General features: G+C 34.2%; 1 protein-coding gene across 2 annotated transcripts in view; it reads left to right on the top strand.

The window, feature by feature from the left end:
- The window catches only part of KATNBL1 (katanin regulatory subunit B1 like 1), a 62,727-nt gene extending 49,229 nt beyond the window's left edge, over positions 1-13,498 (top strand). For both annotated transcript variants that reach the window (XM_082842619.1, XM_082842620.1), the window contains 9 exons: positions 1,696-1,826; positions 2,771-2,811; positions 4,259-4,538; positions 8,414-8,532; positions 9,268-9,318; positions 9,413-9,502; positions 9,846-9,935; positions 10,743-10,836; positions 12,623-13,498. In XM_082842619.1, coding sequence (XP_082698745.1) covers positions 1,710-1,826; positions 2,771-2,811; positions 4,259-4,538; positions 8,414-8,532; positions 9,268-9,318; positions 9,413-9,502; positions 9,846-9,935; positions 10,743-10,836; positions 12,623-12,655 — 915 coding nt within the window. In that variant the 5' untranslated portion in view covers positions 1,696-1,709 and the 3' untranslated portion in view covers positions 12,656-13,498. The remainder of the gene's footprint in view (positions 1-1,695; positions 1,827-2,770; positions 2,812-4,258; positions 4,539-8,413; positions 8,533-9,267; positions 9,319-9,412; positions 9,503-9,845; positions 9,936-10,742; positions 10,837-12,622) is intronic.
- Positions 13,499-22,085: the final 8,587 nt, after the last annotated feature.

Below are 22,085 nucleotides of genomic sequence, written 5' to 3' on the forward strand. Positions count from 1 at the left end.
CAAAATCCTGTTAATGTTGATATTTTGACCTTTTCCCATGAGTCACAAATGTTTGTAATGACATCTAGAATGTTGAATCTGTTCCAGAAGTTTTTCAATTTACTCTGCTGTAGCCTTACAAAATATATTTCGTAAATAATAAGACTTGAAAGTCAAAATTACTCCTTGTTCCATGGGCTGAAGAATGGATGCTCTGTTAGCAGGCATAAAAACAACATGAATCTCATTGTACATCTTCTTCGGAGCTCTTGGGTGACCAGGTGCATTGTGAAAGAGCAGTAATATTTTGCAAGGAATCTTTTTTTCTGAGCATTAGGTCTCAACAGTGGGCTTAAAATCTTCAGTAAACCATATTGTAAACACATATGCTTTCATCCAGGCTTTGTTGTTTCATTTATAGAGTTCAAGTAGAGTTGATTTAGCATAGTTCTTAAGGGCCCTAGGATTTGGGGAATGGTAAGTGATCACTGGCTTCAACTTAAAGTCATCAGCCACATTAGCCCCTAAGAAGAGAGTCAGACTGTCCTTTGAAGCTTTGAAGCCAAGCTTTGACTTCTCTCTTAGCTATGAAAGTCCCAGATGGCATCTTCTTCCAACAGAAGGCCGTTTCATCTCCATTGAAAATCTGTTGTTCAGTGTAGCCACCTTCATTCATTATCTTAGCTAGATCTTCTGGATAACTTGCTACAACTTCTACATCAGCACATGCTGCTTCACTTTGTACTTTTATGTTATAGAAATGGCTTCTTTCCTTAAACCTCATGAGTTAACCTCTTAGCTTCAAACTTTTCTGCAGCTTCCTTACCTCTCTCAACCTTTATTAAAGAGAGTTAGGGCCTTGCTCTGGAATAGGTTTTGGCTTAAGGGAATGTTGTGGCTAGTTTGATCTTCTATCCAGATCACTAAAACTTTCACCATGTCGGCAATGAGGCTTTTTCGCCTTACCATTCATGTGTTCACTGGAATGGCACTTTTAATTTCCTTCAAGAACTTTTCCTTTGCGTTCACAACTTGCCTAACTGGTGCAAGAGGCCTAGCTTTCAGCCTTCTCTCTTTTGACATGCCTTCCTCACTACGCTTAATCATTTCTAGCTTTTGACTTAAAAGGAGAGACTTGCCACTGCTCCTTTCACTTGAACACTTAGAGGCCATGGTAGGGTTATTCATTGACCTAATTTCAATATTGTTGTGTCTTAGGGAATAGGGAGATCCGAGGAGAGGGAGAGAGCGGGGAATAGCCAGTCAGTGGAGCAGTCAGAACACACACATTTATCAGTTAAGTTCACCATCTTATGTGGACAAGGTTCATGGTGCTCAAAAGCAACTACAGTAGTAACATCAAAGATCCCTGATCACAAATCGTTATAACAAATATAATAATGGAGAAGTTTGAAATATTGTGAGAATTACCAAAATGTGACACAGACATGAAGTGAACAAATGCTGTTGGAAAAATGGTGCCAATAGACTTGCTTGATGCAGAGTTGCCACACACTTTCAATTTGTTAAAAAAAAAAAAAAAAAACACAATATCTGTGAAGTGCAATAAAATGAGGTATGCCCACATGTCCTTTGCTTTACTTGTAAGCCTCTTTTATATAGCGTAGAGCTGTTGTATTTTTATGTGTGTTAAGGAAAGGATCAGGCTCGTTTGCTTTTTGTATTTTCTATTTATTATTTTTATTTTTTGTCTAGGTATTTAAGAGATTATGGCATCTGAAACCCACAATGTTAAAAAACGCAACTTTTGTAATAATATTGAAGATCATTTCATTGATGTTCCTAGAAAAAGGGTCTCTAATTTCACTAATAAGAACATGAAGGAGGTAAGTAAGTCCATGGTTTCTAGGAATGGGTAAGACAGTATCTCAGTCTGTTTGGGCTGCTACACAAACAGAATACCATAGACTGTGTGGCTCATAAACAACAGAAATTTATTTCTCACAGTTTTGGAGGCTGAGAAGTCCAAGATCAAGGCCCTAGCAGAGTTGATATCCAGTGAGGGCCCACTTCCTGGTTCATAGATAGCTTTTCTCTACTTCCTCACATGATAGAAGGGGAGAGAGAGAATTCGCTGGGCTCTCTGTTATAAGGACACTAATCTTATTCATGGGGTTTTACTTTTATGACCTTATCACCTCCCAAAAGCCTTACTTCCTAATACCATCACTCTGGGGGTTAGGATTTCAACAGAGGAATTTTGGGGAGACACAGTCATTCAGTTTGACACAATTTAAACTGCTAAGTCTATAGATACTTCTGGTTATTAAAGTGTTTAAAAAATGGGAGGGTGACAGTTCTGCTCAATCTGCCAAAATTAAGTAGAATTAATAAAATAATTGAAATCTGTATTCCAAAAGCTCTGAAAACTTTTTGGCGTTATATTGTTTTGATATAGTATAATTTGAATATTTTAATTTAATTTTAGAGGAATCACAGAGATGCTTTTTGTTCACCATTGCAAGGCTCATTAGCACTGATATAATTTCTTAAAATCATATTAAAATTCAACTCATTTATTTAGCACTCTGTATATATAATACGTGACTAGTAGTGTGGAAACTAGCCAGATGGGTATGTTGCGTTGTTAAAAATACCTACATACAGTGTTGTTGTAACCGATGATTGAGAGTACAGCATCAGTACAGTAAGAGCTTTAATCTGAAAAATTTAATAGTTCAATTTCAGACTTGCTGACATTAATCACAAAGTTTACATAGCTTTGTTAAGGAACTTAAATATGCTGCAACTATCTACTTTTATTTTTCAGGTTAAGAAATCTCCAAAACAGTTGGCTGCTTACATAACTAGGTAAGAGCTTCTTTAAAGTTTGTGGGAAACAGCGAATATTGAAAACTGGGTAAGAGTGAAAATGGGGGGGGGGAAGTATTGTCTTTTAGTATAATAATACTAATTTATTGTCAAACAACTCCTTTGTGCCAGGTACTGTGCTAAACATATCAATATTAGATAGGTATCATTACCCCAAACAGTTTATGAGTAAAACTAAAGACTTGTGATTTCTTTAGGATTGTACATCCAGAAGGTGGTAAAAACGGCATTTACTGTCAGATCTGCCAAACTCCAAAGGCGCTTTCTACTAAACCACTGGTTCTCAAAGTGTGTGATCTGTGGACCCTGGAGGTCCCAAAGGCCTTTCAATGAGTTTGTGAGGTCAAAACTATCTTCATAACAATACTAAGACATTATTTACCTTCTTCATTTCCACTCTCTTACAAGTGTACAGTAGAGTTTTCCAGCAGCTACATGATATTTGATATCACAATATATGGAATGCAGAAGCAGATATGAGGATCCAGCTGTCTTCTGTTAAACCAGATATTAGAGATTTTGCACAAATGCAAAACAGTGCCATTCTTCTCACTATATTTTTTGTTTGTTTGTTTTGGAAAATAAAGGGTTTTAAAAAATATATTCTATGTAGTATGTAATGAGTTTATCTTTTTCTTTTTCTTTTTTTGTCTGTGCTCTGAGGCATGTGGGATCTTAGCCCTGACCAGGGATTGAACCCATGCCCTCAGCAGTGGAAGTGTGGAGTCTTAACCACTGGACCACCAGGAATTCCCTCGAGTTTATCATCTTTAAAATTGATTAACAAATTTTCTGTTTTAGTTTCTGATTCATCAAATATCAGTAGATATTGCCCACATAAAAAAAATTCTTTTTGAGACCTCAATAATTTTTAGGAGTGCAAAGCATCCTGAGGTCAAAACATTTGAGAACCATTATACTAAACCATGAGATGTGCTCAGTAGTATTTTATCTTATTCAAACAAATTAAATGTACTTCGGCTTAATCGAAATAAGTGTTCTTTTTTATATTAAAATATATATTCAGACTTGCCTGATTCAAATTAAAATATTCGAACTTGCTCACTTATTCTATCACTTGGTTAGAAAAAGATTAGGTGAATGGAAATTGTTAAAATTTTCATACTCCCTGAATGCCCTGTAGTATTTCATTTTAAAAGCATCTAGTTATTATGCTTCTTCATTTTTTTTTTTTCCTCTTTTGGTGTAAAGTACCATCCTTTTCATTGTTTTCCAGATGGTTTATAATTTCCCTTTTATTTTCCTCTTCAATCTAAGAGTTAAGATTTTAAAAAATTATTCTGCTTACTTCTAATTTTAGTGGATTGTGATCACAAAATGTGGCCTACTAAATCTTTCTCTTTAAAAACTTTTAAAGGTTTTCATATGGTTCTTTTTCATTTAAGAAAATCCATTCTTTTTACAGAACAGTTGGACAAGCTGTGAAAAGCCCAGATAAACTACGTAAGGTGATCTATCACAGAAAGAAAGTTCATCATCCTTTTCAAAATCCTTGCTACAGAAAAAAGCAGTCCCCCAACAGCGGGGGCTGTGACATGGCAAATAAAGAGAATGAGCTGGCTTGTGCAGGCCGCCTCCCTGAGCAAGTGCGGCAGGGTAGTCGACCATGTCTGGTTAGCCCCAGTGATTCTGGTTCTTCACAGACAGAAAGCCCATCATCAAAATATAGTGGGTTTTTTTCTGAGGTAAGTCATTTATATAAGCTTAACTTTATTCCTGTTTTAATACTGGCTTTTTCCTTTGCCATAGTCTACTAGCAAAATAGTTCACTGCTGATTAAATTCAGACTATTTGAGAGACTGTAACACCCTGAGACAATTTTCTAGATTAATTAAATTTGAATCAGTTGTTTATTCCATTTTTCCAAGTTAGTGATATCTGAGATGGAATGAAATGATTAACAAGCTGCTGTAAATATCCAGAATGGAAAGTTGGCCAGTAGAGACTTAAAAGGAAAAGAAGAAATCTTGCCTAACAAGTGAACCACGAAAGCCAGTTATCCAGGCACATTTTGCTGGGCTCTCAAAATTACCATTGGAAAGTTTTTTAAGGCAAACCTGCTTAGTTTTGCTGTTCTTCTGGCCCAGGCAAAGTTAGTTGTTTGAACAGGTTCACGGGAATTGTTTTGGATGATAGAAATGTTCTAAAACTGGACTGTGATGATGGTTGCACAACTCTGTAGATTTATTAAAAATCATTGAATTACGTATTTTAAATATGTGTGAGTTTTATGGTATGTAAATTATACCTCAGGAAAACCATTTTTTTAATGGTTATTTGAAAGAATGGTTTGTTAAAATTTATAAACACGAGTTTACAATAATAATTATTACATGTTTATTGTATATGTTATAGAAAATAAATCCAAAGGAAAAAATTATCTGTAATTTCAACATTTGTAAATAACAGTATTAAATTTTTGATGTGTATTTTTTCTCCATATTGTTTGATAATTTGATTTTTATGTTTAATAAATTTGAATATTTTTCCATGTAATTAAAATAACACTTCTACAATTTTTTCCCTTCCAGTTTTATTGAGATATAATTGACATACAGCATTTTAAAAGTTTAAGGTATACACATAATGGTTTGACTTAACTACATCATGAAATGATTACCACATTAAGTTTAGTGAACATCCATCATATATAGATACAAAATTTTAAAAATGGAAAAAAAATTTTTTCCTTGTAATGAGAACTCTTAGGATTTACTCTCTTAACAGCTTTTATATAAATACAGCAGTGTTAATTATATTTACCAAGTTGTACGTTACATCCCTAGCGCTTATTTATCTTATAGCTAGAAATTTGTACCTTTTGACTGTCTTCCTCCAATTTCCCCTCAGCCAAGCCACGTCCTGCCTCTGGTAACCACAAATCTGATCTCTTTTTTTGTGAGTTTGTTTATTTGTTTGTTTTGATGTGTAATAGACCTACAACACTATGTTAGTTCCTGGTGCACAGTGTAGTGATTTGATATTTCTGTACATTTCAAAATGATCACCGCAATAAGTCTAGTTACCATCTGTCACCATACAAAGATATTATATAATTAATAGATACATAACATTACATTGATTAAATTACCTTAATTTCTTTAACTATGACTTGGTAAACTTAGTATTGTTTCTATCTGGCATGACAGTTTGAAAAGCATTTTCTGTGGCATACAAGCAAAAAAAGAATCTTTTTATATTTAAATGGTCATAAGTATGTAGATGAATGAAAATGAGCATCATATGTAGGATAATAATTACAAGTAAATAATACAAAACAAAGGTAGAAAACAAAGTGTTATTAACTAAAACCATAATGAGATGATGCAAAGATTCCATTTGCCAGTGGAAGTGTTCCTGTGTAAATAAGATCCTGGGGGAGTTCCCTGGTGGTCCAGTGGTTAGGACTTGGCGCTTTTACTGATGTGGGACTAGGTTCGATCCCTGGTCAGGGAACTAAGATCCCGAAAGCTGCTCAGGGAGGCCAAAAGAAAAGATTCTGGAGTAATAGAAAGTTAGTAATGCTAGGAGAGATGAAGGAAGTGTGTATGGTATCTGTGAGAAAAGAGGGAGCAAGGAGAATTTAATAGTGAATTTTTTGAGCCCTGGAGAATAGGATACCTACAGGTACCTAAACCTTAGTGTTACAGAGGATCACTGTCATACTAAGTCATTCACAAATACTTATTGATTGCTCCCTGCTGTGCAGTGCATTCTGCAGGCTCTGAGAAATGGATTGGTGGGTGAAAAACAGACACTACCCCTACTTTCATGTAGTTATAGAAGTGATGAGGCCGACACAGATCAGAAAATCAAAGAAACTACATACCCTGGAGGAAAAGAACATGTGACTATATAGTCCAGAAATCTGGCCTAGATTGGGACCTAGGTTGGTTGTTCAGTTGAACTGAGGGAATAAACATTCTCAGTGAAAATGCCTTAAAGCTGCAGTTTCACATTTGTATTAGTGCCGCAGTGTGGCATTTTTTCAAGGGCTTCCTTTAACCTTGCTCCCATTTCACTACTTTTCACAAACCTGCATTAACCTCACACTTAACTAATGGGTTTATTGATTGTTCTTTTGTTGTTTCAGACGTTTTTTCCTGATTGACTAGTGCTTGCTCTAAAAACCTAAATTTAAAAGTGATGCTATATTATTTTGTCAAAGTTCAAATATACATAACCTTTTCACCCGACAGTTGCACTCCTAGGTATATACCCAGAGAATTGAAAACATAAGTCCACACAGATATTTATGAACAGATGCTTATAACATTTTATAATAGCCAAATGTCCATCAGTGGACTATGGGTAAATAAAGTGTCATATTCCATACAATAGAATATTATTTGATCATTAAAAAGGAGTAAAACACCAATACGCTACACTGTATATACATCTTGATCTTTCACACATCATGCTATATGAAAGAAGCCACACACAAAAAAAGGCCACATATTGTATGATTCAATTTATGTGAACCGTCCAAATTAGGTAAAGTCACAGGGACAGAAAGTAGATTAATCGTTGTGAGGAACTGTAGAGAGGGGAGAGTGGAGTCCAGAGTTTCTTTTGGGTGTGACGAAAAGGTTCTAAAATTCATTATGGTGGTGCTCGCACAACTCTGTGAATGTATATACTAAAAGTTACTGAATTGTACATTCAAAATGGGTATGTGAATTATATCTTAATCTGTTATTGAAAAAAATTGGATCTAGCTGTTCCAGTTCTAAAATTAATCCTACAGAAGGTTTTGTACAAGTGCACATATTTATATACATAAGGATGTTCATTGATGCACAGTTTTAATAGGGAAAACCTAGAATCAATCTAAAATTATGATACATAAAGACTGGAGAATATGTAATTGTTTTTTAAAAATGAGACTGATCTATGTTTTGACGTTGAAAAATCTTCATAATGTGTGTGGAAAAACAAGGTTTTCAAAAATATAGATATTAGAATATTTTAATTTTATATCTACCTAATCAGTCTTTGTCTAGAAAGTGGTTTGAAAGATACTTACCAGTCTGTTAACTGTGATTACTCCTGAGTAATGTTAGTTGTTTTTGTGGGCAAGTAGAGAATATTCACTTTTTATTTTATAAAGTTTTATGCTACTTGAACTTTTTACAACAGGAATATATTACCTTAATTATACAGAAAAAAATGAATGAATTTAAATACTTGTCACAAAACTTAATTTCTGTGGTTCCCTACTCATGCTATTCAGTTGGTAATGACTAGCCTATATGTTTACCTTTTTATTTAATACACATTATAAATTAAATCCTAGGTTTTTAGGTGAGTAAAAATAACTTATTCTATGAACTATTGAGATTTAAAAGGAAAATGGTAGCAAATAAGAAAAAGTATTGATAAAAAATAAACAGGTCCTAAATTTATTCAAATCATTTGTTTACTGTGTTCACTGCAATATTCCTTTTTGTGGGCCAGTAAAAGGAGTCATCTTTGCCTAATTTTAAAATATATCTACCAGAATAATTTAATTGAAAAAAATGGTTTCATGTCATATCTTAATTAGATTCCTGCCTTTCAGGTTTCTCAGGACCATGAAACAATGACACAGGTTTTGTTCAGCAGGAATTTGAGATTGAATGTAGCTTTAACTTTCTGGAGAAAGAGAAGTATAAGTGAACTTGTAGCTTATTTGGTGAGGTAAGTGTGACCCTTTATGGTTTTGTTCAGTAAAAGTAATTTCCAATGTATTATGTAGAAGTGCCTCTTCTTTTTTATGTTATACTGGCTAAAATTTTGAACTTCCTATGTTTAGCTTCAGTAGTAGCAGTATGGTTTAAATTACATTTATCTTCAGTCTAAGAGTAACCAAAATACAGAAAACCATCTGTTTTATCAGATTGAACAAAGCTGTTACCTTCTCTGATTAAGATTCTTATCTATAAAACTAAGAGATACCATTATGGGAAAACCACCCTTTCAAAAATCCCCTTTGAGTGAAAATTTTAACCATTACCTTCCTCACTGTATTTAAGTCTCCTCAAATGTTACCTTGGGGAGGCCTTCCTTGACTACCTTATTTAAAAATACGTATTTCTTCACTCCCTATCCTTCTTTCCCATTTTATTTTTCTCCATAGCCCTTACCACCATCAACATGCTTTATATATTTCACTTGTTTATTGTCTGTCCCTGCCCTCTCCACCTCCTCCCACACTCACACACATATTGAAATACAAGCCCTATTTCTTTGTTCACGGCTAACAACTGACTCTTCCCTAACAACTGACTCATCATAGACACTCAGATCAACAACTGACTCATCATAGACACTCAGATCATTTGTTGAATGAGTAAATTTCTCAAAAGCAGTGTGAAGGTTATAATATGAAAATAAATAAGGAAATCAGCTATCTAAGCAATTTTGTTCCCACAGGATAGAAGACCTTGGAGTTGTGGTGGATTGCCTTCCTGTGCTCACCAATAGGTATAAAGAATATTTTTCAGAAAAAAAGTACATTTAAAGAAGGACAAATGATGACCTGTTCATAATTTTATAACTTAGTATTTACTTACTTTAGTTTACAGGAGGAAAAACAATACATCTCACTTGGCTGCTGTGTAGACTTATTGCCTCTAGTAAAGTCACTACTTAAAAGCAAATTTGAAGAGTAAGTGCTAATCTGAATCTCAATTCTTTTTTCTCTTTCAGCATCCTTGATCTTGTGCCTTATAAGTGCATAGTGGTAGACTGAGCTCCATGAGACATACATGGTTTCTGTTTTCCAGGAGCTTATAGTCCAATTAGGAAAAGAATATGGAATGACTAGAGAACAATTATAAAACTGTCTATAAACATGCTACATAAAGTATAGTTTTGTGAAAGTAGTGAAATAAATTTTTTTAAAGGGAAAGATAAGTGTGTATGTGTTTTTTGAGGGGGGTAGAGTGTCATCTTTTCTAAAGGCTTCTTGGATGAAAACACTTGAATTTTGTAATGAAATGTCATTTCAGATATATAATAGTTGGTTTAAACTGGCTTCAAGCAGTCATAAAAAGGTGGTGGTCAGAACTATCATCCAAAACAGAAATTATAAATGATGGGTGAGTATACCTTTAAACTCACACTAATAAAGTTTTTTTCAGGAAAAGCAGCTTGATTAAGCTAGGTGAGAATTTTATTTCATGATTATCAGTATGTAATACTTATTCTCTTCATTTTCAGAGAAATATTAAATTGGGATACTGTTCATATGTGAAAAGTTGAATTCCAGAGCCCAGTAACCCCCTGTATATATTGTTCTGGCAGAATCCTACCCTTCATTTGGGGAGGCAAAAGCACAGCAGTGGTTTAACCCTTATATCCATTAGAAAGGAGTGAGAGAGAGAAAAAGAGATGGCTTTTAGTGGAATAAGATTGAGGCACAGGAATGGAGTCATCCTGTGGGGTCCTTTGGCTCCCAGACATTAACATGAGAGTCCAGTGTGGATGATTACACTTCTAAAAACTGTATTATAATCATAATTTGAGTATTGCCTTGATGTGAAAATGTATGGGTATTCTACCAAATGAGCCAGATTATCATGAAATTACAAAAAAAAAATCTCCCAACAGTTTCCTTTAAATCCATAATTTGCTTTCTAGGCTCTCAGAATTTTCCCACTTTCCCACTTCATACTCGATTGTCTGAATGTTCCAAATGCCTGTTGTTTTCTTCCTTCCTTTAACAACTAAGTAACCTTTAATTTTCATGATTGACATGTACTAGTTTAAAGATTTGCTTGACTTCAAATGGTATAATTGTGTCCTGAAAAATACTTGAAAATTTTAAAGCTGTTTTCATTAAGTGTATTTACTACCAAAGTCCATATCTTACTATATTTGCATTTTTTCTTCTTTTTTTCTCCTAGAAATATTCAGATTTTAAAACAACAATTAAGTGGATTGTGGGAACAGGAAAACCATCTTACTTTGGTTCCAGGATATACTGGTAATATAGCCAAGGTAATCTATATTTAAGCTTAATTAAAAATTAGACATAATGTAATAGTATTATACATTCATAAACGAACTCTTTCAAATGTCCAATTCAGTACTACTCTAATAACATCTAAAGTCAATTTCATATTTATAAACGCTTAAGGTCCTCTGGATATGAATATGACTTTGGCAAGGAATACAGGAATTAGTCATTGAATGTGTTTCAGATACAGCCACAGAAATAATGTGGTAGTAGGTATTTAATGACCTAGCTCCAATTAGAGGAAAATATTTGAAAAAAGGTTAAGAACCCAGGTTAAAAAGGCAACTGAAAAAACAGTGCTACTCAGAAGCAAGGGGTGAGGAACATAATCAGTTTGGGGGTATTTTTACTTGGCTTTTGCTAATGTCATGCTTTTTTGGGAAAGTTAAATTGCTCAAATCACAGTATGAATTTGACATCGTTCTTTATTGATTTGCTTGTCTCAAAGGAAAAGGTACATTGTTATTTTGGATTTTAATATTTAAACTCCAAAATAGTTTTGGTAGTTAAAACATAACTGCAGGAAAAAAAATCACTGTTAAGAAATATTTCCACCCTTGTATTGGGCATACTGCTATCATATAAATTGGTATTAGCCAGAAATATAAAAACTTTCTTTAGTTTAAAAAAATACAATATTTATATTTATGTCTTAGACTTACTTATAAAATTCTTCTTGGAATACCTTCATGAAAGGAAGCATAATGATGTCAATAAGAGGATTTATGTCTTGGACTTATAAAATTCTTCTTGAAATAACCTTCATGAGAGGAAGCATAATGATGTATCAAACAAGTGTGTTACCACTGTGTATAATTTTACTGTGTAGAATTCTTTTTTTTTTTTTTTTTTTTTTTGCGGTACGCGGGCCTCTCACTGTTGTGGCCTCTCCAGTTGCGGAGCACAGGCTCCGGACGCGCAGGCCCAGTGGCCATGGCCCACGGGCCCAGCCGCTCTGCGGCATGTGGGATCTTCCCGGACCGGGGCACGAACCTGTGTCCCCTGCATCGGCAGGTGGACTCTCAACCACTGCGCCACCAGGGAAGCCCTGTGTAGAATTCTTAATGATGAAAATGTTATGAACGGAAATCAATTTCCTGAAGTTTTTTTATTGTTACAATTTTAATTGTTCTTTTGATAATAGGAGGGAAATGAAGTAAAAGTTGATAGAAAATAGAATACGTGATATATCACCTTTTTCTGGAAGTGCCTTGTCTTCTTAGTAGTAGAACTGAAAAATTGTTTCCTTAGAAATTTGCTTTCAATTGTAATTTTTTATAAAGGGAGAAGCTTTATTGTGAACATAACCTTAAGATACTGTATTTATTATTGCAAACAATATTGAGTGATTAAAAGATCTATGAAGTTCCTTAAGCTGTGATAAAACCTCTTTTACAATATTAAACCCTCAATGCAATTTTTTGAGGGTAGAAATCAGAACGGCTATCCTCAAGCTGGTCTAGAGTTTATATAGCACTGAAGGAGTTGCTGTGAATGATGTAATGATCTTGCTTACTCTATAAAAGCAGAGTTGTTTGATCACAGAAACTAAAACATTCACTAAGCACTTTGCAAACACTTATTGAGCACATGCTGTGTGCTACAAAAGTGCAGATAAAATGTTGAGTAAGACAAATCTTTTGCCCTCAAAAGGTCACAAAGGGAAACAGGCAAAGCTAGTGACCAAAAGGGAGAAGAAAATGGGGTGTGTGTATGTGTTGTATTTACAGTACTGGCTAATGAAATGTTTCTGTTTTATTCTCTAAGGATGTAGATGCTTATTTATTACAGTTGCATTGAGAGACTTCATCTACTAAATAGCATTTGGTTATTCAAAACACCCCTGGACTATATGATTTCCCAAAAAATGTCTCAACTGAGAACTGTGAACTGTGGAAGAAATCAAAACCATTTTTTCCTTTAAAAAGCCACATAATGAAACCACTAATGAAACGCTAAGGATCTACTTCACATTGAAGTGGAAAAATATCCAAAAGGAGCAGCTTCAACTTCACTGAGGTGAAAGTGCACTATGAAGATTGTTCACCTTTGCTGCAATTTGGGATTTATTTGGTTATTTGGTAACATTGTTTAAGAACTACTGGGTCTTAATGCAATCCTGCATAAGAATATAATTTATACTATGTGAAAAATAAGACAGGACTTATTACTAGGAATTATAAAGACCAATCATCATTACTTTTTTTAAGATTGTGTTTTATAAGAAAACACTTAAATGTGTGCAGCTACTATTTTCTTATGTTGAAAAGACTTTGAAAGTTTAAACCATAGCAGATAATCAATACTAAAAGTTTTTTGTTCACACTGAGATACTGTGTATACAGAATGCCTTAATTATTAATAAGCCAATGTGTATGATACCAATATCTGTTTAAGAAAATTAAAACCAACCATGATTCTGGCATGATAAAATCATGGAATTAAATCAGGGGTTTCCATTCATGTAGAATGTTGTTGTTTAAACTTATTCCACACCATTCTTAAAACTCGAGAATATTTTTAGTATCTCTGATTTATTTTTTTTGCCAGAATCATCATGTCATATGTGTATGTGTTATCCCCATACATAAGAAAAAGGTGACTGCGTATTTGTATGAATGCTTAACTGGAAATGTCCATGGAGTTGGCTAATTTATATTCACTTTTTATTGTATATAGATTTCTAATATTTTCAGTTCTGTATCATTTAAGTTTTCTTCATTTGAGTAAATTCACTAAATATTTCTATTTTTTGCTTTTTTAAATTCTGATTTTATATGAATTCTGATTTTTTTTTCACTACATATGTTTAAAGAATTGCATACAATGCTTTAGAATTGTTTACACTTAGTGCTGACCTTGTATTTTAAATTCCAACACTTTACTACCTCCTCCAAAGTTTGGTATGAAATGCCAGCAGACTGTATGAGGTCTTTTTTTTTTTAATACCACTCTTAGTATCAGTGAATGTCTTAACATTCTGGAATGTCTTAACAGCTGTATGCATTATCTTGAAAGTGGCTGGGGTTAAATGCCACTCTTGGTGGTTCATACATCATCTCATCTTTAATAAGCCTGAGAGGCGTGCGTCTGAGCAAAGATTTTGAGTAATTGAATTTCTGTGCAGTAATCCTTCCAGCACTTGAATGTAAATCTTTAGCATTTATCCAATTAGCCACTACTGATAAGAATACAAAACAAGCATCTTTCTTGCTTTAAAACATGTTATTTTTTCACTGAGTTCTATTTTTGTGTAGCTATATTTTGTATAGCTATGTATTCCTTACAGTGAACATCGATTGTAGTAACTGGTTATTCTCTAAAGTTTTTAGATTAGAATAATTTCAGATTACTGCACTTCTGAGTTTTGAGAGTTATTTAAGAAGTCATTTTTCAGGAGATGGGAATTTGAATTGTAAACCTGCGTCATCTCTGTGAAACCTTAAGATGATGAAATACAACCCTCCTTTGTTCCTATTCCTTTTAGTTTGCACTCTCTTATCTAACAGTTTCAACCAGTCAGCGCAGTTGGTGCATGGTGCTAATGAGGCTAAGGACAAGAGTTCAATCCTTTTAGGTGTTTGTTAACTGTACACACATACACAGAACTATTCATGGCTACAGACTGCACCTTCTCTTAGGTATCTATCTCACAAATTCACTCTTGGTCACAAGGAAGATGGTGTGTATAGCATAACACAAACCCTTCACCTCAAATGGAAAGATAACTAATAATTGGCACATGGGATACTATAGACTTTAATATTTAAAATAATATTAAAAATAATGTAATATCTAAAATTCTGTGTCAATATAGTTTTCTCTGGGTAAGTTCAATGACTAAACATTGTCCTCTGAAAATCAAACTTAATCAAACTTCAGTAAAAATTAGGTACAAATACAAATGAAACATAGTAAAAAAAAAAAAAAAGGTATTATCCTGTTAATGCTGAGTTTGGGTTTGTTAAAGGAGAGTAGATAATACTTCTTTTTTACATACTCAGAGCCATACAAGGCAGCAGTCTTTAGCTCACAAATATTGTTCAATGGCACACACTCCCAATTTCTGTTCTTGGCCTTTGCAGTTTACCTTAGTACCTACCTCTCTCAGTTACTGAGTTATGATTAGTATTAGCTGATTTTAAGATTCTTGGATAAAAGGTGTTGGATAAGTAAATATTGATGAACTCTTAGGTTGTTATCAAGCCCTTCTCATGCTGTTTAATTAGAACAGTGTTGATCTCCAGAAAGAGCCAAAGAAAGTGTTTACAAAGTATTTTGGCTGTTGTATTGACCTAGATTAGGACAATTGCTGTCTGTCATCGCTCTTTTGTTGCTGTGTTGCTAAGCAGTATAACTGAAGGACTACCCAAGGTCTCTATGCCTTTCTACCTCTTCTACCTTCTTCAGCTTTCTGTTCATGACTTTCTAACTTTGCAAGTCCAGGGACAGGTAGTTTTTTGAGATGGTAGAGGGTTATAATCAAGTAATTTGCTTCTTCTAGAGATAAAGTAAATGGTTTTATAATGAGTGTTCAGAATAAAAGTTAAAAGTTAAGAAGCAAGCCTTGTCAGATGGTTTTTAAAACTAATCTTTTGGCAGTAATTTCAAAAGTAATTGACATACATTATTTACATGAATCCTGAGGTATGAGAATTTGGATATAAATATCTATATCTACTTTGAGGGATCATTAATATCAGCACTGAACTCTAAGGGCTACTGAGGAAGTAAATCCTAATGCCCCTAAACATACTTGGTACATGTCATGTCCTAACCTTAAAAATCCTTGTGTGGGTTCAAAGCTATATATCTGGACTTTGAAATAGTTTTCTCTCAAACTTAGAACATTTCTATATTTGGCAAGTTGTTGATATAATTACTATCAATGGAAAACTAATTTGAGTAATAATTATTAGCTATTAAATGCTGATAATAGAAATTATATCTAAATGTTTATTTAGTTACTTAAGTTAGTCAAGGAATTTGAAAAAACAAAATTTATGTTAATATTTTGGTGGGTCATTCCCAGTTATTTTTCTTCCTATTTAAGAACAAAATGGTAATGTCAATTGCCTTTGTTGATTTAAAGAAAAAAAAATAGAATCACAAGCAGCTGACTCAACTGGAGTGATCTATTTGGATACACTACTTATCTTTCAACACAGACTTTTATTTTCTAGATTATTTTCAGATGAAAATAGTATTGCTGGACATTTATTGGTAGGTATTTACTCCTATGTTATTCTTTCTCCCTTAATTTTTAATTCTTCTAGCTATGGAAATTGTCATAGAACTTTGTGACACACTATTCCCCCTCCTTTTTCATCTGTAACAGGCACATAGAATAAAAAGTTCATCCTTAAACACTGTATGGTTCTAATTTGTAATATAATTTGATTGATTCAATATATATATAACAATAAAAATAAATACTGCATATCATAAAACCAGGATGCTGAGTACATTTTCCAATGCTGTACTTAATATATAGAATATTGTAGTCATCATAATTTTCTCTGGGTCAGATCATTGACTTAACAGTAAATGCTAAAATCAAACCTCAGTAAAAATTAAGTACAAATACAAATATATACCACAGTATTTTCTCTTATAGACTATAATTAATCATAAAACATGAAAAGACATAGTTACTGTGTACCAGTAGTTCTATGAAAGGGCAGCCCCACAGCTGCCAGTATTTTTTATAGCAATGCTTATTATATATTCTTTGATATACAGAATTACTATTCTCTGAACTACGAAGAACTTTTCTGTTGGTAGATGCCATGAGTCTAGATAAGGAGTCAGCCCCCAAATGTACGTTGTGTTCAAGTTCTGTGCTTTACAGTGGTCTGTATTTTCAATCGGATTTAAACCAGGATTTTTTTTTTTAAAGGTCCTGGACCTGGCCAAGACGGTTGTGACACTATGGATTTATACAAAAGCTCAGAAGAGTTGATCCAGCTAGAGTGAGAGTCCTGGGATACACTGAATTGCTACAATTACTAGCTTCTAGAATTACTGTATTGCATTTATTAACCAAACTTGCAACATGGGGCCTGGATTGGAATTAGACTTCACTTTCCAGAAGTCAGGAGCAGAATTTGTATTCATTTACTTTTCTACTTTCATTTGAAAAAGAAAGGGGAAGGAGGAGAAAGAGAGAGAGAGAAATGTAGAAACTTCATTAGACCTCTGCATGAATTAGTTGAACCAGTGAATGAGGACCTGCGTCACCTCTCATTTGCCCTGCAGTAGCCCGCTGGTTCCTCTGTACACATGTAGCTTAGGCCCAACGACAGCAAGAGAAATGCAAGTTAACAACCTTCCTTTTAGGTAGGTTCCAAAGCTTACAAAAGGTTTAGAAGATGCTTATCTTTCCCCCCCTTTGCCATCCAGATTCCTTTCCCCTTACTTAGAATATAGGTGACAAGAAATCAGGGAAGGGGAGAAACCAGTTCACTTTTCAATCTCTTGAAAGCCCCCCCCACGCCCCGTCTCCCTTAGACATAGGTATTCTTCAAGGTTCTGTCTTAGGTTCTTTTCTCTTCTCCCTCTACCATTTCCCTGAAAAAAACATTGTTTATTCCCATGGCGTCCTTTATCATCCACATTAATTGTTCTCATTTGGGGAACAGAAGGGAGGTCATTTTTTGACTGATCAAATAGGCATGGATCTTTTTTTTTTTAAGGTTGAGAAAACACTGAATTGTATGTTTATCATTCTCAAATGTATATCTTGCTCTAAACCCAACTCAGCGCATACACTATATATCCAGTTGCCTACTGGAAACATCCACTGGGATTATCTTGTAGACATCCTAAATAAAGTGTATCCAGAATTGACCTCATTCTCCACCTCCACTCCCTTGCCCTGAACCTGCCCCCAACCGCCTCTCCTACCACCACTCAGGGAGATGAAAGTGTTGTGTCTGGGTGTTGGATTTCCATTCTCATTGAGTATTCCTAATATCAACAATTATCAAGCCACAACCCCATGAGTCATCTTTGAATCATCTCCAAATCGCTCATCACATCCTGTTGGTACAGCCCCCTAAATTTCTCTCATCTTGCTGTATCCCTCCACTTCTGCCATTACGTAGTCCACATTATTCCAGCAGCCTCCTGACTGCCCTCTCTGGCATTTGTCCCGCATCCCTACAACCTATTCTCCACACATGCTCCCCCAGAATAGTCTATAGAGCACAAATTTTTACCGTGTCACTCCTTAAGGCCACTTAGGAGAGATTCTAAACAGTATCGTTTACAATCTCGACAGTGCCACCTTTCTCCCTTCCCCTCCCGATGCTCTAGCTAGAATGAACTTGTTTCAGTTTCTGAAAAACATTACACTTCCTCTGCAAGGGTGGTTTGCCTGAACACTTCTCCCAAAGTTCACCCATTTATCATGTTCTTAGCCATCAGGTCTTAGCTTAAACACAGTATTTCTCGGAGACTTCTCTGAAGCCTCTTCAGCTGTTAGAGGACTCGGCCACAAGTCTTCCACCTCAACCCTGTTTTTAACTCTGTGTAGTGTATTGTAATTGCTTATTATCTGTCTTCCCAGGTAGACTGATAGCTTTATGAGGCCAGGGTCTGTGTTCTCTGTCATATCCCCAGTACCTAGCATTTACCTAGCCTACCAGTAGTAGGCATTTAATTCTTAGGAATAAAAATGCAAGGGTGTGACATCTTTGGGCATACGTGGGAGGAAGTAATTTAGTAGTCCAAAGCTATTGTGCGATAGCATAGCAGCTAAAAATGAGTAGTTATAGAATCAAAATATCCAATTTTCTTCTCTCACTTTTTTGTTTTATGAAATTGGTTTATAAATGTTCATGCTGCAACAAAATACAACCTTAGCTAAAATGTGTTTCTTTTTTTAATTATCTTTGGCTGTGTTGGGTCTTCGTTTCTGTGCAAGGGCTTTCTCTAGTTGCGGTGAGCGGGGGCTACTCTTCATCGCGGTACGCGGGCCTCTCACTGTCGCGGCCTCTCTTGTTACGGAGCACAGGCTCCAGACGCACAGGCTCAGTAATTGTGGCTCACGGGCCCAGTTGCTGCGCGGCATATGGGATCCTCCCAGACCAGGGCTCGAACCCGTGTCCCCTGCATTGGCAGGCAGACTCTCAACCACTGCACCACCAGGGAAGACCCATGTTTGATTCTTAAAAGATGTTACATTTATTTCTCTGTGGTATGGTTTTACACTCCACACAGGACCCACGCAAGTAAGGACCATCTATAAAGTTCAAAATTAAGGTATTTTCATGTAATGCGTAAAATACATAAATTTTCCTGGAATTGATGTTTTGTGTTTCTCTTCTGCTTTTATCTTAAAACAACTGAGAATCATGTGAGGTTTTTTTTCTATTAGTTCTTTTTTAAATTACAACAGTAGTTCATACTTACTTTTGAAAATAGAATAAGAAAAAGAAGAAAATTAACTACCCATAATCTCATCCACCTAGAGAGGAACCACTGTGTCTATCTTTCCAGATTTTATTCCATATGTATGCATATTTTTAATGCAAATGGATTCATACTCTACATACTGATGTTTGGTATATTGTTTCCTACTTTCCATATCCTGGAAAAGCTTGAAGGTAACTGAAAAACTTTTTTGCCTATTAAAGCTATGTGTTAAAAGCTATTAATTTCTTTGGGGAAATTGGAAGAGGTGAAAAAATATTTGAGAATTACCTTTGAAGAATTTTTAGTATGGGATTCTGTTTTGTTTGACCATTACTAATCATTACGTACTTTTTAAAAAATTTTAGGAAGAGAGTTTATAAGGAAAAAGAATATAATTTTCTGTATTTTGAAAAGAAACATAGGTTTGTTTAAATGATTCTAAGTATTTTGGAACAAAATTTCAACTTCTACTGTAGTGTATTTCCCCTAGCCATCAAACTTAATTTTCTGAATAAATAGTAGTTCAGTCCTTATTTATGAAACTGACGTAACATTAAGCAGTACTATAAATGTTGAGTCAGTATAGAACTAAGATTTGATATTTAAGATTCAGCCCTATCCAAATAATTCCAAATAACCTCTCTCTTAAAACATTTTCGACAAAGAGTCCATCTAATGAGGTGCTTCTAAGTGAATAATTTTCTCTTCTGCCTAAATAATTGTTCGTTAGATTCTGTATTCTTAAATAAAAAGTAATCATTGCACTCTGTCCAGGAAGAAAATCACTTCATGCTGGAAATGGAGAAAAAATTAATGGTGAATAGGAACAGAGGTAGGTAAAGCTAGTTAATTATACATACACATACACACATATATATATAATGTGAATATTACCCTATGCCTAGGGTCAACCATAAAGATTATTATATCTTTATGCAGAGTAAAGGGAGGGGGGTTTTCTTACAAATGGACACAAGTGACTTTTATTGAATGAACATTCTCCAGTAATGGTTTAGTGTGTTTACACTGCTAACTAGGTGAAATTCCTTAGTCTTCATCAACTCGCAAGATCACACTTTATATTGGCTTGCTTTCACAAAGAGCCATTTAAATGTTTGTTTTAAAGAACAGCAATAAAATTTTACTCTCCACATTATTTGAAAAGTTATTGGTGATTTAACCTAGTATACTTTTGAAAAGTTGTTGGTGATTTAACCTAGTATAGTTTTGTTTTCTTTCACTTGGCACTTTTAAAGCCAATTAACAGCAAAAGAGATCAATAGAAAGTTATTTAGTACGCTTCTAATAATTTTTGAACATTCGAATATAACTTATTTTGTCATTTATGAGCTTTTTAAAATAAAGACAATTTTTAAAGGTGACTGGATAGCAATTGAAACAAACCCAACATGTTAGGCTTTCAAGAATGTCTGATAATATTGATTCAGGGCCATGTTATTGTTGCCTTAGTCTAATAATTTAATCAGTAATTTCTGCTTAGTCAGAATGTAGTTAGATTATTGTGTATAATGACTTCATTCTACAAATCTTCAAAATATGAAATAGCAAAAGTTTGCTTTAAAAGTTTCTCATGATAACTAGAAATTATAGATTGGTCAAATTATTTAAAGTAATCTTCTGTAAATTTTATTATTTAAATATTGACATAAGTTTGGATTTAAATAGGGAAAACTATAGTTACAATAATCAACGTGTGTTTGTGTAGTCTTCAAGAGAGTAGCTAATGTTTTAGAAAAGTATGAAACCATATACTTAAGATTTTCTTGGACAAATGATACACTTTTGTAATTGGAACTAAATGAAAATAAAGACTTTCTTTTTCCGCTTTTATGAGGTAGTAGGACCTATTAATTCCTTGCAAATACAATTTGATACGGGAGGACTCAGTTATAAGATTTGTGTTTAAATGACACAGCTTAGTGCTTTTTTTTTACATGTTAATTCAGCTGTTGACTAGTGTATTTGAGGAACTGCATTATATCTTTGAAATCAAATACTTTAATTAAAAGATATTTATAAAATATACACAGCCTCCATGAGCTGCTTGTAGCAGCTGGCCCACCCCCATTTGTCAAATCACATGTGTGAGTTTCATGTCTGCTACTTTTACCTCTTGATCATTCTTTTCCACCTCTTCTTTTAGGTAAAAAGCAACAGCTGACTATATGGAAGGAATAGCTTCCTCAAATACAAACTAGTAATATTTATTAGTAGTGATCTAAGTAAATTGTAACACTGATAGTTTAGAAATATATGTATACAACCACTATAAACAAAATGTTTACAAATACCAAAGAAACATTTGGTTCAACGTTCAACAATTAAGTTGTTAACAAGTGTTTAAATTTTTATAAAGTAGAATCTGTGGAATATTTTTTTCCTCAAGAAAGACTAATACAATTTTTTTTCTCCTGTTCCTCATTCTGATTATACAGCTCCCTAAAAGTCATATTTCAAGTAAGTTTCCTAAAACTTTTATTGGAAAATTAAAAAGTTGGTTTTATGTCCCAATGGATGCTGACAGGTATGATTGAGGCTATGTCTAAAGTTCTCTGTTTACTATATGCCATTGCTTCCAGATGCTAAACAGAGGCTTTAAGCTGTCAGATACCCAGTGGGTAATAAGATGTCAGCTGATTGAGGTAGTGAGGCCATCCATAATCAACAGGTTACTTGCTATATGCTTGTTGATGTTAAGCAGAAAGGTTAGATACAGTCCCTGTCCTCAAAGAGTTGTTTTAAAATACTATATAAATGTACCATGATTCTAAAACCATACTATTGGGAAAGA

This window comes from Leucopleurus acutus (genome assembly GCF_964270905.1).
Source record: "Leucopleurus acutus genome assembly, chromosome: 1".
NCBI lineage: Eukaryota > Metazoa > Chordata > Mammalia > Artiodactyla > Delphinidae > Leucopleurus > Leucopleurus acutus.